Source organism: Octopus bimaculoides, chromosome 3, assembly GCF_046866305.1.
Source record: "Octopus bimaculoides isolate indiv1 chromosome 3, ASM4686630v1, whole genome shotgun sequence".
NCBI classification, from domain to species: Eukaryota; Metazoa; Mollusca; class Cephalopoda; order Octopoda; family Octopodidae; genus Octopus; species Octopus bimaculoides.
The window spans coordinates 163,984,035-164,001,534 of NC_142930.1; the positions used below are offsets into that span (position 1 = coordinate 163,984,035).

General features: G+C 35.9%; 1 protein-coding gene across 1 annotated transcript in view; it reads right to left on the reverse strand.

The window, feature by feature from the left end:
• The window catches only part of LOC106881284 (uncharacterized), a 120,616-nt gene that overhangs the window by 99,538 nt on the left and 3,578 nt on the right, over positions 1-17,500 (reverse strand). The window contains exon 2 of the mRNA XM_089349953.1: positions 6,608-11,118. Within this exon, the coding sequence (XP_089206079.1) occupies positions 6,608-11,118 (4,511 nt within the window). The remainder of the gene's footprint in view (positions 1-6,607; positions 11,119-17,500) is intronic.

Genomic DNA, 17,500 nt, shown 5'->3' on the forward strand with positions numbered 1-17,500 from the left:
GAAGTTGTGGAAAGGGTGATTTTAATGTCAACACACGACCTCGGATCAAATTATTTGTCAAAAACAGTCGGAACTGACGAAGAACCGTCTAAAATGAGCGCTTTTTTTTTCTTATTTATTATTTATTTTAACCTTTTTCTTTTTCCTCCCAAACTCTCTCTTAAATATTTATAATTTATTGCAGATTGCATATTCATATGCGAGGTATAATATGTATACGTTTTATATAATATAATATAATATAATATAATATAATATATATATATATATATATATATATATATATATATTTAAAAGATGACATTGACCACTAACATAGACAATTAATGTGCTAGAAATAGATCACATCTTGTGTCTATATATATATATATATATATATATATATATATATATATATATATATATATATATATATATATATGTATATATATATTCATATACATATGTATGTACACACACACTTATATGTCTATATACACACACACACATATATAGGCTTAATGTATACACGTGCATCCACATATATATTCCTGCATTTATAAAGTTACAAATAAAATACAGAAGAAACAGAAAGCAGTCTATTAGCATAAATGTAGAAGTAATGCTATTATTTTAAGATTCTTTAATAAGAAGCAAGTATTTACTAAACGTTTGAAGTCCCATTCAACTTCAACTTTACTTAAGAGCACGCTATATATATATATGTGTGTGTATATATGTGTATATATATACACGTATATATATGTATATATATATGTATATATATATATGTATATATATATATATATATATATATATATATATATATATATACATATATATATATATATATATATATATGTATGTATATATATATATATATATGCATATATATATATATATATATATATATATATATGTATATATGCTTTGTTTTATTACATAAGCTCTTCAAATTACAGGCGTTATGAATGTCTTGTCAGAAACGTGTTTGCTGTGGGTGCGTGGGTGTGTGTGTGTATGATTCTTTGTATAAATAAATATACATCAATTCTACACTTGTACAAACGAGTGTTAATTGTGCTACACAGGTAGTGAAGTTGATTTGTACCTGAAAAAGTAATAAGTGAATGATTTGGCCGCTACTCGGAATTTTTCGCTACGTCTAATAATTTAGGCGATAAAAGAAAAAGCGTATGCACACACACACGCACACACACACACACACACACACACACACACACTTCATTGTTGCGTTGATTTTTCCTTCTTGCAGAGTATAAAGTACTTATTTTTTCTTATTACATTAGCATGTACACTGACTGGTTCAAATTACATATGTATATATAATTTGATTACGTGTTGTGCGCGCGCGCGCGTGTGTTATAGATAATACATATATTCATGTATGTACATATATGCATAGGGTATACACATGCATGTATATGTATTTGAAAATACATATATACATATACGAATATCTATATATACATACAATTATAACGTACATATATATACATAGGTATACACGCGCGCGCGCACAGACGCACACACACACACACACACACAGACATATATATATATATATACATACATAAACTTAGATATGTTTCGACCAAAGATTGGTCCAGGCCATGCCTAACTTAATAGCACCACCTGATAGGATTATCTAAATACACACACACACACACACACACACACACACACACATATATATATATATATATACTTATATATTTACATACATACATACATACATATATACACACACGCACACACGCACACACACACACATATATATGAAGGTGCTGTCATTACGGCACGTATGAATGGTGGAAAATATATAAAGACAGTTCAAAATGGCTTTCATAGTTTCATCTGCCCCTGAATTAGCTTAATTTTGCATTTCATTCCTTAAGAATTTGAGAAAACAAATTACCAGCAATGTACCCATTTCCCTACAGTTGATTTAATTCCCGACCATTGTGGCCCATATTTGTGCTTCATATTGGCAATCCCTATCAAAAATCTCACCTACCTCATATCTTGTAACCTGACCCGAAATTAAAATGTATTGTCACTGAGAAATATTGACTCCATTAATTCACTTCCCCCGAATATTGTCTTTTCGTCTCAGTTATAAATTACAATAATCTTATCCCGTCTACATTTGATTAATTATATCTCTCGTTAATGACTACTAAATAATGATTCTAAAACTATTCCACTTAACCATTAGTTAAATAAGCATCGCATATTTTTGAAGAAAACTGATGTATATAAGCAAATTAATAATCCTTTATATTATTATTATTATTATTATTATTATTATTATTATTATTATTATCATTATTATTATTATTATTATTATTATTATTATTATTATTATTATTATTATTATTATTATTGTTATAATTATTTTCATTATTATTATTATTATTATTATTATTATTATTATTATTATTATTATTATGGCGGCGAACCTGGCAGGATTGTAAGCGCATCGGACAAACAGTTTGGCAGCATTTCTTCCGCGGCTTTGGACAAATGCCGCCGAGGTCGACTTTGTCTTTCATTCTTTCGGGGTCGATAAAACATGTACTAATCGACTTCCCCCTTCACTTAAAATTGCTAACCTTATTTGAAGGCATTATTATTATTAGTTAGTATTAATTGTTATTATTGAAGCGTTGGAATAATCGGTTAAACCGGCCTCAGTCTTTACCTATCAGGTGCTTAACATTCTCAATTCCAGGACTATATGGTTCTGTGTATCATTTCTGTTTCCCAGGAAGTTTTTAAAATTTTTGATAAAAGCGTATATTTCTAAAATAAGTCAAAAATTACGAGCGGAGGGGCAGAGGGGGGCAGTTCATATATCGATCACATCGACCTCACTTCTTTATTAGTACATTATCTTATCGACTCAGAAGAAATGAAATGCCAAGTCTACCTTACCGATTTGTGAACGGAGAATGTAAAGGGGCATAACTAAATAACATTTGCTGTTTTATCCGGCACCCTATTTTATTGTGTACCTTATCATGTCTGTATCCCCACCGTCTTTCTAGCATTGGTTTCTAAACATATACACAAGGACACACGTTTCGGAAGTGGAGTGGGATTTTGTATGTTTAAATCGACCTCAGTATTTGGCAAACGTCTTTCATTATCGGTCCCAGAAGGGTAAAACATTAAGCTGACCTCGGCGCGGTCTGCATTCGGGATGGAAAGAGCCGCAGCTTTATAATTATAGTTGAGGGATGGGAGCAATTCGATTACATCGACCTCGGTACTTGACTGGTACTTGTTTTATCGACCTCGAAACAATGAAAGGTTAAATCAATTTCGACGGAATTTGAACTCAGAGCGCAAAGGTCTTTAAAGGAAATACCGCTAAACGTTTTGTCCACTGCGCTAACGATTCCGCCAACTCGGCGAGCTCCAACTTTTTAACAATAATATAATGATTGCTCGCACAATGAATGGACTGCGAAAGTGGTTAAGCGGCAGACAAAAATAATTTTTAGTATTTAAGTTACGTCCCTTTGCGTACTAAGTTCAAATCTCAGTAGGGGTCAGCTTTGACTTGTATTGTTCACGAATAAAGGAAAGACTGTACCAGTCATATACTGCGGTGAATCTAAACATCCGTGACCCTTAAAACACCTCAAAGTTGTGCGCGTGCGTCAGTATCAACAATTAGTAATAACAATAATAATAATAATAATAATAATAATAATTTCAACGCAAGATCACAGGGAGAAAACGGTTAGCATTTGATCGGTACTTTATTTTGTCGACCTCAGAAAGATGATAACGAAAGCCGAACTCGGTAAAGTTTGAACTCATTACACAGAACCGGAAGACACAACGCAATGAATGTTGTCCCACCATCGATCTGCAGCGCCTTATAATAATCTTATAATAACCCCTGTCTTTCTTTATTTAACAGTAATGTTTTCGTTATTTGGGGTTGTGTTCATAGATCAAACACTAAAACCATATTTTAAACGGAAAGGGGTTTCTATCGGCAGATGAATTTCCCTAAATATATAATTTGTATTTCATTGATATAATCATGAATAACAATGACAAATCATGTAACTTACTCCAATCCTGTGGTCTTCTCAAGCTTACCGTATCCTACTATAATCCATCTCATTGGATTATGTTGATAAAACGTTGTTTCAAAGGGAAGAGATGGCTCTCAACTCAGTCGCAACTGAAAGCAAATAAGCCTGAATCTCCTTCAAAGTACACACCTTTCCTACAGCTGGAGACATTCAACAACGTAGCTATATATATATATATATATATATATGTGTGTGTGTGTGTGTGTGTGTGTGTGTGTGTGTGTGTGTGTGTGTGTGTGTATGGTTAAGCATCTTAGAAATTGAAGAACTCAAATTGCTTACTCAGAGTGTCAATTCTTTACTAAAACAACAACTCATTGTTTGTAATAAAATATCTAATTTTATATATATATATATGTATATATATGTAGATAGATAGATAGATAGATAGATAGATAGATAGATAGATAGATATACATACATATATATACATATATACATATATATATATATATATATATATATATATATATATATATATATATATATATATATATATATATATATATATATATATATATACATACGTGTATATACATATATATATATATATATAGTGTGTGAGCTAAAGGTGAAGCACAAAGTAAGTTCAATACTCTCCGGAATTGTCAAAGATATGCTTCAATTCTTCTCAAAAATTGAACAAATTAAGTAGAATATTGACAATACATGTACTTGTAGACAATGAACAAAATGAAATGATAATAACAAAATAAATAAAATGTCAAATACATTCGGGCGTAACTTTTGGCTCACTCTATATAATCCATATACATACACGTATATATGTATAAATGTGTTGTGTATATCTATCTATCTATCTATCTATCTATCTATCTATCTATCTATCTATCTATCTATCTATCTATATATATATATATATATATATATATATATATATATATATATATGAGTGTTTGTAAACACATGGCTTTATATATACATTGCTATTTCCACCTCTATCTTTATTATATATAAAAATTTGATTTGTATAAATCTCTCTTTTTTCAACTATAGATAAATATATAGACAGACAGATAGATAGATAAATAGATAGATAGATTGACAGACATATAGATAGATAGATAAATAGATAGATAGATAGATAGATAGATAGATAGATAGATAGATAGATAGATAGACACGTACACACGCTCCCTTTCACAAGCGCACACAAGAAACATACACACGTACAGAGAAAGGTCCTGTTTCTGACGGACATATTGGATAATGTTGTTAAGTCCCGGATAACAAGCTTTTTTTCTTTCTTTTTCGCATGTTCTGAGAAAAAAGAACGATTGAAGCATTGACAACATGATCACAGCTGGAAAGACCCTTAATGGTCGGGTTTCATGTTTTACAAGATCGAAACACTAACCGCTTTAGACGGTCATGTTGGTGAGGGCGGTGGCGGTGGTGGCGTAGCAATGGGAGTTGTAGTGATAAACAAAAACAAAAAAAAACAATATCGATATTATCAGCAACAATTATAACTAGGCGGACGACAACGAGAAATACAATGTCAGCAACATTGAATAACGAATACAATTAATTACAACATTAATGAATGTAGTCAGAGACAAAAGTAAGACATAAAATGAATTTACATACATACATAGATTCAAATTATATATATATATATATATATATATATATATATATATATACATACATAAATGTATTCATTACTAGATAAATTTATACATATATATATATATATATATGCATATATATACATATATATAAGTATATATTCATAAATGTATACATATGTGCATATATGTATACATGTGTGTATATATGTATATACATACATATACATTTGTATATATATATATATATATATATATATATATATATATATATATATATATATATATATATATACATATATGCATATATATATATATATATATATATGAATGATATATATATCATATATATATATATATATATATATATATATATATATATATGGTATATATATATATATATATATATATATATATATATATATATATATATATATTTATATATATATATATATCATATATATATATACACGCATATATATATATATATATATATATATATATATATATATATATATATATATATACATAAATATATATATATATATATATATATATATATATATATATATATATATATATATATAAATATATATATATATATATATATATATATATATATATATATATATATATATATATATATATATATATATATATGCGCAAATTGTAAAGAAGCAGAACAGAATAACAAAGAATGGAAACTTAGAAGAATAAAAACATTTGATTCTTTTTTTTTTCTTCAATTTTTTTTCCCGCTTTTTGGAATACATCTCGTGTTTTTTTTTTCCTTAGAAATATTACATATATTTACATTCAATTTTTTTCTTTCAATTTTCAATTTTTTTTCCTTTTCTTTCTTTTCCCTTTTTTTTTTTTTTCTAAATGTTTCCCACTCACCTTCTTTCTGGAAAGACCCTAAGTGCTCAATGTGTGTCATATCGGTATCATCCACGGGCAGCAACTTCCCCACCACTTTGCTCGTGTCCAGCGTGTCCCTGGCCGCAAACGCATGCTTGACCAGGACATTTTCCGGAGAAGGTTGTTCCCCTCCAAAAACAACCGAGGAATACTCAACCGGATGTTGATGTGTTGCCGTAAGATGTAAATGATGAGCTAAACTTGTGTATTTGTCTATACCAATCGGGACACTGTCACTGTTGTTGGTGTTGTTGTTGTTGTTGCTATGACTACTACTATTACTACTACTACTACTATGACTACTATTGCTGTTACTGTCATTGATGTTACTAATACTACTACTGCTACTACTGTTGTTATTATTGTTGTTGTTGCTGTTGGTGTGATGATGGCTGTTGTGATGATGATGATGGTGATGATGGTGGTGGTGGTGTGCTTTCGGTGTTCTGATTGTACTGTTGTTGTTGTTGTTGTTATTGTTGTTTCCGGTGTTGTTGTTGTTTCCGGTGTTGTTGTTACTGTTGTTGTTGTTGTTGGTGGTGCTGTTCAGCGACGAACCGCTAGTATTTCCGGACAATATGTCTGATATTAGGAAAGACGGTCGCGTGACGGCCGGGTAGCTGGTCACCATGGTTGCAGCCGGAGTGACAGCGGCGGCGATTGCGGCGGACGAGCCGAAAGAATGCGAGTGAAAATGGGACAGCGAGAGGGGAGACGGGGAGGAGGAGGAAACAGAAGAAGAGGAGATGGCGGCGGCCGAGAGGGTGGAGGCTGTGGTGGTGATGGTGGTGGTGGTGGTGGTGGTGGCGTTCGGGGTGGAGAAGGAGGAGGAGGAGAACGCGGGAAATGCTGCTGATGAGGCACTTGCAGCCGCGACAGCAGTAGCACTTGCTGCTGCTGCTGTTGCTGCTGTGGTCGTCGTCGTGGTGGTCGTGGTTGTGATAGTGGAGGAGGTGGTGGTGGTGGTGGCGGATGGCGGTAGGGACGAGAAAGGAGACGAGGACGGGGTAGGAGGAGGAGGAGGAGGAGAAGAAGAAGACGAAGCAGGAGGATGAGGAGGAGGAGAGAAAGAGAACGACGTGCCGACTGTCGCCGATGTGGCTTTGTCGGCGCTCAGCGTGGTAGACGAAGCGAAAGGTACCGTGGTCGGCCTACTACTGCTGAAAGCCATACTACCGATCACACTACCACTGCTACCACTGCCACTACTACTACTACTACTGCAACCACTGCCACTACCACTACTACTACTGCAACCACTGCTGCTTTTGTTATTGCCTCTGCCTCTTTCGTTGCCGATACTCATACTTCCACTCCTATGGCGACTCCTGCTGCTACTACAGCCCTTGTTGTTGCTGCTACCACAGTTGTCGATGTAACTATTACCACTACCACTAACTCCGCCGCCGGCAGCGCCTCCTCCGTCACGACCGTCACTCCCACTATTACCCTTGCAGCTACCTCCGTCGCTAACACCACCAGTAATAGTACGACCGTCGTAACTGCCACCCCAGCCGACGTCGCCGCCGTCGCTGTCACAACCGACTCCACCACTGCTACTACAACAACTCCTACTACTACCACCGACGCCGCCGCCACCGTCACCGCAGCTATGATCGTCTCTCATACCGCCACTCCCCCTGCTACCTTCGTCACCACTGTCGTGATCGCCGCCACCACCACCACCATCGCCGCTACCGCCGCCCCCACCCCTGCCCCCGACGCCGCCGCTGCTGCTGCTGATATTGTTGACGCTCATTAACAACGACGAGAACGAAGAAGGAGGAGAGGAGGAGGAGGAGGAAGTAGAAGAAGAGGAGGAGGAGGAGGAGGAGATGACAGGGTTGGAAGAAGGAGAAGGCATGAACGCGGAGACACAGGAGGAAGCGGCGGAGGAGGAGGAGGAGGCTGGGAATGATAGGAAGGCGGAGCTAGGAGACGAAGAAGAAGAGGAAGAAGAGGAGGACAACGCGCAACTGTTTGGTGCTGGTCTCTTGTTTTTCACGCTATGTTTGTGGCTGTTATTATGATTGTTGTACTTGCTGTTGTTGTTGGTACCGCTGCTATTGTTCTCGCTATTGTTGTTGTTATTGTATCTGTGTCCAATGTCCGTTAAGATAGACGTATCCATGTTGGAGATCTCTTGTTGTTGACGTCTTTGGTTGACCCCCGTCGTGACCATAATAATGTCGACATCGCCGCTCTGATTGGTACAATTCTCATTAGTATTATTAATATTATTACCGACGTTAACATGGCTGCCTGATGTTGTTATCGCTGTCGACGATGTCGAAGTTGGCGACGACGGTAACGCTATAGTTATCATCGGAACCGATCTCGCGTTTGTTGTCATCGCTGTTGTCACCGACGCTCTCATTCCTATCGACGTTGTTGTTGTTGTTGCTGAGGTTGTTGTTACTGTTACTGCTGCTGTCGTGGACGCTGTTGTTGCTGCTGTATCCGCAACAGCAATGTTGCCATATTTACTTCCTCCTATACCACTTGAAATGGCGGCGGTGGAAGATTTGCAGCAAATGTTATTCTTCTTCTTATTATTCTTGTTGCCGTAGATAGTGTTGTTCCTATTGTTGCTGCTGTTTTTGCTGCTGTTGTTCCCTGCCGCAATATAACAACAACTACCACTTCTATTATTATTATTATTATTATTATTATTATTATTATTATTATTATTATTGGCGTGGTTACAGCTGCAGCTCTCCCGACTGTCGCTGTTGGTCGTACAACTGCTGCGGTCGTTGTTGTTGCTGAGTTCGCTGCTGGTAATACCACAGCTGTTGTTGCTGCTGTTGCTGTTGTTGTTGTTGTTGTTGTTGCTGGTACTGGGAACTATGGGACTATCCTTGTCCCTCCGAGACACCCCCGCTGCACCGTACTGCTGAATGCGATGATGGTGCTGAGGAAGTTGTTGCTGCTGCGGCTGCTGCTGCTGTTGTTGTAGTTCGTGTTTGCTTTGTTGTCGATAATATTGCTGATGTTGTTGCTGTTGTTTTTGTTTATGGGGTTTGTGACGTAACAGTAGTAGTGGCTGTTGTTGTTGTTGTTGTTGTTGTTGTTGTTGCGGTGGTGGCAGTGGCGGTGACAGCGGTGGCGGTAGCGGCGGTGGTGGCGGCGGGGGTTGTGTTGGTGGTTGCGGGGGTGAGATCTGTCGCAGCTTCGCTTTCCGCTGGTGTTGCTGTTGTTGTGGCAAATATTGCTGGCGCTGCTGATAGCGGTTTTCCTGGTGGTGATGGTGGTGGTGGTGGTGATGATGATGCTGCTGATGATGGTGCTGTTGTTGTTGTTGTTGATGTTTGTGTTGGTGTTGGTAGTGGTGGTAGTCGTGCTTGTGCTGTGGCGGTGGTTCCTGTTGAGCAACTGGTTCAGGAAATTCGACGCCGGTGGCAGCGACGGGAAGAATTTGGTCAAGGCTTGTAGCAGAAGAATCCAGAGCCGTCACCATAGCAGGAGCGGCTGTTTCGGAACAACTGGAATCCTCGGAGGGTGCGTAGACACCCGAACACAAACGTACATCTTTAGAAGAAACTCTGAACTCGTCCAAGTTATTTCCGTCCCCGACATCGTCTTCCTCCTCACCTCGGCCGGTGCTCATGTTGTCGACATCAACATCAACGTCAACATCATCGTCATCATCGTTTTTACCAACGTCCACATCATTAACAACATCATCATCATCGTCTTCTTCGCCGTCGTCGTCTTTGTCGTTGTTGTAGGAGGCGTTTTTATTGCTGTTGTTGTTGTTGGTGGTGGTGTTGTTCATGCTCACGTCGCCGATCTTATTATAAGCGGAAGCACCGTTTTTGTAATTCTCATGGAGGCATCGACGACGACGACGACGACTACTACGGCAACGCCGACGATGACAACGATGAGAACTATCCTCTTTCTCCTCCTCCTCCTCCTCCACCTCCACCCCCACCTCCTTCTCTTTCTCCTCCTTCTTCTCATCCCCATCATCACCATCACCATCATCATCATCGTCATCGTCACCACCGTTACCACGGCCTTCCTCAATACCAACGCGGCCGACTACAACATCCTTGTCATCGCAGTCGTAATTTCTATCGCAAGTATTACAATCATCATCATCATCATCATCACCATTATCCTTATTAACACCATCACCATCATCATCATCATCACCGTTATCGTCGATGTATTTATTATCCTCAACGCCGTTGCAAATCCCGTCACCAACACCGCCGGAATATGCCATTTTTAAAGACGCCATGGTGTCGTGGTTCTGTGGTGAAGTTGGTACCACTGTTGGCATGGTTAGTTTCAAAGACTTCTTTTTATTATTACTATTGTTATTATTATTATTATAATATTTTTTCCTCTTGCTGACACTTTTGTCATTGTTGTCGCTGTTGTTGTTGTTCCTGTCGTTGTGGTGGTGTTTCTTCAGTGTATGTGCTGTAGCTGTTGTAGTTGCTGCTGCTATCTCCATGCTGTGGCGGTAGCGAAAGGAACTAAGATAGAAAGAGAGAAGGAAAGAAAGAAAAAGAAACAAAGAAAAAAAGAGGAAGAAAGAAAATAATTAAAAACGGTATATGTATGTATATATATATATATATATATATTTGTTTGTGTATGTATGGATTTATATATATATATATATATATTTGTTTGTGTATGTATATATATATATATATATATAAATATATACAAATATATATATATATATATTTGTTTGTGTATGTATGTATTTATGTATGTATATATATATATATTTGTTTGTGTATGTATGTATTTATGTATGTATATATATATATTTGTTTGTGTATGTATGTATTTATGTATATATATATATATATATATATATATATATATATATATATATACACACAAATATATATATATATATATATATATTTGTGTGTGTGCGTATGTATGACTATGTATAAATATAAATATGTGTGTATGTATGATTTTGTATGAATATGTGTATATGTATGAAGAAAAAGAGAGAGAGGTGGGCGAAATGAAACGAATTGCTTTCAGTCAGAAATAAGCACAAAGTTATTTTTCTTTTCCTCCTTGTTTTTTTTTTTGTGTGTGTGTGTGTTTCTCTTTTTCGAGTACGTAAGCGTCCTCCACTCAGTAACCAACCATTTATGTAACAACCAGTTATGCCAAATTGAGTAAGACCCACGGTTAGTCAGCCGTTCTTTTCTCTATGGTTTATATTTCTCACTCATACTTTTCCCCTCTCTCCTTCTACACTTAATTTTGTTGTCTTCTTTGTCTGTTTGTTTGTTATTTTTTTTTCCTTGGGTTATACTATTAATGTTGTTGCTACTGCTACCGTTGTTGTAGTCGCTGTTGTTGTTGTTGTTTTCGGATATTCACGGCACTCGGACACATCCAGCCCCCCACTCTAGGACCAGCCAACCACAATATATATATATATATATATATATATATATATATATATATATATATATATATATATATATATATATATTTATCTTAAATGATAAACGGAGATATGCAGCCGATAGAAGCCGACAAATCAAACTCAGATATAAGTGGTACCAGCTGGCCAGACACAGACCGAAGATAGAGGGAGAGAGAGAGAGAGAGAAAGAGAGAGGGACAGATAGACAGATAGACGGACACACAGACAGGCAGCCGACACATCGCCAACTTCGACCCACCGACTTTTCCCGTTCATTCAGACCGACCTACCTGTTTAGTAACTGGTTCATCGAGAAATGGGGGCGGTCTGTTTTACACCTTCGCCCAAGAACTTCTAATAGAAAAAAAAAAAAAAAGAAATACACCCCACCACCACCACCACCACCACCACCACCACCGCCGCCATCACCGCCTCCGCCGTCAACTTTATCCCTCTCTTTATCTCTCTCTCTCTCCCTTACTCGCTCGCTTTCGCTCTTGCCCTCTTTCTCAATTTTATCCTCCTTCCCTCTCTTTCCCTCTCTTTATCTCTCTCTTACTCGCTCGCTTTCACTCTTGCTCTCTTTCTAAATCTTGACCTCCCTACCTCCCTCCCTCCCTCTCTCTCTCTCTCTCTCTCTCTCTCTCTCCCTCTCTCCCTTGCTTTGCTCTGTGTATATATCTATCCACGAACCGGAGCGCCACCGCCACTGCGACTTGATAATAATAATAATAATAATAATAATAAGTAAATTACTCCTCCTTTATCTCTCAATAAACACACATCACACACTTATTAACACACACACACACACACACACACACACACACACACACAATCTTACGAACTAAAGAAGAAAGACTTGTGAGATTTTATTTCTTTAGGCTAACATTATTTCTCTCGCAAATTCCACCGAGGTCGACTTTGCCTTTCATCCTTTCGGGAGTCGATAAATTAAGTACCAGTTACGCACTGAGGTCGATCTAAACAACTGGCCCCATCCTCCAAAATTTCGGACCTTGTGCCTAGAGTACAAAAGAATTATTTCTCTCTTCTTCCCGGCCGATGGACTGGCCGAATCGTTAGCACCATCGAACAAAATACTTTGCGCTATTTAGACTCGGGGTTTTCATAGTCTGGTATCAAATCTTACCAAGGGTTTTTAACTTTGCTTTTCATTCTTCCGGAGTCGAAAACAAATAAATTACAATTTATGTACTAATATCGATATATTGAACTATAGTTATCTTCTGTCAATGTTCTGGCCTCATGCTATGTTAGAAATGATGGGCCCGTGCTCACACACAAACACACACACAATATATAGTGGCCTGTTTGTTTTCTGTGCTCTGTTTATGTTCTGTTTCTCATTTTGCCCACGTTTTCTTGTGACGTCCTGTACCCGGATATGTATCTATAAATACATGTAGATGCAGGTATGTACATACATGTACGTATACATGCATATACTCACATATTATTTGTATTATATATATAAATATATATATATATATATATATATATGTATATATATATTGCATTTGTATGTATGTACTGTGTGTGTGTGTATGCTTAATTATAAATATTATACAATATATGTGTATGGTAGATTTTTAGAATGTTTACATATCCCAATTAGTGTATATTTATATTTCAAACGCAGGCGTGGCTGTGTGGTAAGAAGTTTGCTTCTCAGCCACACGGTTCTGGGTTCAGTGCCACTGCGTGTCACCTTGGGCAAGTGTCTTCTACTATAGCCCCGGGCTGACCAAAGCCTTGTGAGTGGAAACTAAAAGAAGCCCGTGGTAGATATATATATATATATATATGTATGTGTGCGTGTGTGTTTGCGTCTGTTTTTGTTCCCCTACCATCACTTGACACACGGTGCTGGTGTGTTTACGTTCCCATAACTTAGCGGTTTAGTAAAAAAGAGAACGATGGAATAAGTACTAGGCTTACAAACAATAATTCTCGGGTCAATTTCTTCGACTAAAACCCTTTAAGGAGGTGCTCCAGCATGGCCGCAGTCAAATATTGGATGAAGCAAGTAAAAGAATATATATATAATATAATATTATATATATATATATATATATATATGCGTGTGTGTATGTAGGTGTGTATGTATATACATATACAACTTACATATGTATATATAAATGTATATTTACATACATATATAAAAACAGCAACGATACCGGGCTTTTCATTAAAGATCACTTTAATTACAGTAATCACCCGCGATAGGTCAAAATCTGCGAAGTAGAAACAGTACTGTACTGTATATATATATATTTTTATTATTCTTATAATTTCTATAAATTTATTTTATATATATATATGTGTGTGTGTGTGTGTGTGTGTGTGTGTGTGTGTGTGTATAAATTTATTTTAATATAAACCCAAAACAACACCACAGACGAATCGACGTAAGCTTAAATAATAAACCGCGATAGGTAAACCGCGATGGGTGAACCGCGATGGGTGAACCGCGATGTGGCGAGGGATAACTGTAAATCCTAAATAGATTTAATATACAGCTTACAAGCGAATCCCAAAACCAAATATTCTATGAATTGACAGTTACTATCACCATTTCAAACATCGGGACTGAATCTCCAGCAATGGCGTATATTTTTGTACTGAATCAACCTAAGTATATGACTGGTATTTCCTTTTGTATATTTCTCCGTTAGTCGAAAACCTTAAAACATTATTTCTTAATCATTTTTCCAGCATTTCCTCATTTTATCAAATCACTAACTCGATTTCTTCCCTTCAGATATCGTTTATATTGTGATCCTTTGTTTGTTTTAGCCATTAAATTATGGCCATGCTGGGGCACCACCTTGAAAGGTTTTCTTTAACAAATCAACCTTAGTATTTATGTTATCTTTGTGGTCTGTCTGGTTTTTGTTTGTTTGTTTGTTCTTTGTCTTTTGTTTTTTTAAATCTGTTACTTATTCCACCGGTATCTTTTGCCGAACTGCTAACTTAAGGGAACGCAAACAAACCAACACCAGTTGTCAAGTGGTGGTGCAGGTGCGTGAAGCAAGTACAGGCATACACGCACACACAAACACACGCACGGGTGCACACACACACACATATACACATATATGTATACACACACACACACACACACACACACACACACACATATATATATATATATACATGCATATACATATATGTATATATATATATATATATATATAGCATTAAATAAACTTATTACAAAAGTCAAGAAAGAATGCGTGATGAAATATGCGTTTGTGTGTGTGTGTGTGTGTGTGTGTGCGTTTGTGTGTGCGTACGCGCGTGTGTACGTGTATGTATGCACATATATATGTGTGTGCATATATATATATATATATATATATATATATATATATATAATATATATATATATATATAGGTATGCATGTATGTATGGGCGGATGGATACATGGACGTTTGTGTATATGTGTGTGTGTGTATATATATAAACATATCTATAAACATATACATAGATATTATACAGGAATATATATATATATATATATATATATATATATATATATATATATATATATATATATATATATATATATACATTTATATATATATATATATTTATCCATATGTCTATATATTATACGATAGGCTTCCACACAGTTTCCGTCTACCAAATGAACGTACATCCTATTGGTCAAAACTAAATTTGTCGTATATAGAACATTCCCTTATTATGAAATTAACAACCTTATAGTAATTAATTATAACATTGATCTCTTTACGTTAATTGATTTGAGAATTCCGGTGGAGAAATGTTTTTAAATTAACAAAAAAATCATTATTATTTGCGTTGTTCTCATTAGTTTTATTTAATTAAATGATGAAATTGAAGACACTAATAATGTTAAACTTAAGCATTAGAGGTAGAGATAGGAATGGGTTTAGGCGTAAGCATGGCTGTGTGGTAAGATATTTGCTTCCTAGTCTCAAGGTTCGGGGTTCAATCCCACTGCATGGTATTTTGAGCAAGTGTTTTCTATTTATAGCCTTAACCCGAACAAGTCTTTCTGGATGGAAGTGGTAGACGGAAACTGAAACAAGCTCGTCGCGCATACACACATACATACATACATATATATATATATATATATATATATATATATATATATATAAACAATATATGAGTATATGCATATATATGTACATGTGTGTATATACATTCATCCACATGTACCCAGTTATGTATCTATGTGTACATGTGGATGAAGGTATATACACACATGTACATATATATGCATATACTCATATATTGTTTGTATCACGACAGAACACACGCGTTACCTTTATACAGTATATATATATATATATATATATATATATATATATATATGTTTATATATGTATATATTTTTAAACACACACATATGTGTGCAATGGCAAAAATAGACGATGGAATAAATAAAAGACTTTTAAAAAATATACAGGGATCGATTTGTGTCACTAAAACCCTTGAAAGCAGTGCCCCAGCATGGCCGCTGTCCAATGATTGAAACGAGTAAAAGAAGAAAATTTTAAATTTAATTTTAGACGAATGATGAAGAAATTTTGGAAAATTTACAGGGATCTTGGATTATCCCACCAAGTCCCAAGGATTCCACGCTTAATAGAACTATGGGAATAGATACTAAATCCAACATTTAATCCAGGATATTTATTATATTAATTCCAGCAAAGCCGAAGATTGAGGGTCTATAATGTGGATCAAATTTCCTTCAACTTACATCCTACTGCCCAAAATATACAATTGCATACGAAATAATCCTTTCTACTTTAGACACAAGGCCTGAAACTTGGCGGAAGGGGACTAGTCGATTACATCGACCCCAGTACGTAACTGGTACTTGATTAATCGACCCCGAAATGATGAAAGGCAAAGTTGACCTCGGCGGAATTTGAAATTGAAACGCATACTATATAATGAAATCCCTGGTATATGAAAGATAGATATAATAATAGCATCAAATTTTGCCACAATACCAGTAATTTGTGAGGTTTGAGTCTGTCGATTACATCGGCCCCAGTGCTCTGCTGCTACTTCTTTTATCGACCCCGAAAAAATGAAAGACGAATTCGAACTCTTCGGCGGTGCATTTCGGAACGTAAAGATGAAGGAATTCCGCAACATCGGATCAGGAACGGAAATTTTGTGGACAGTGGTAATCCATAAAATCGACAACGATATTTCGCTGACACATTTCTTTATCTACTCCAGGGAGTGGGGATGAAATCAACGGAATTCGAACTCAGAACATAAGGAACTAGAGCACATACGTTTAGACACTTATCCGATATTCAAGTTGTTCTTCGTACACAAAAAATATATACTCAGATGTATGTATGTATGTATATGTATATATAATGTATATACATATATAACCACACACACACACACA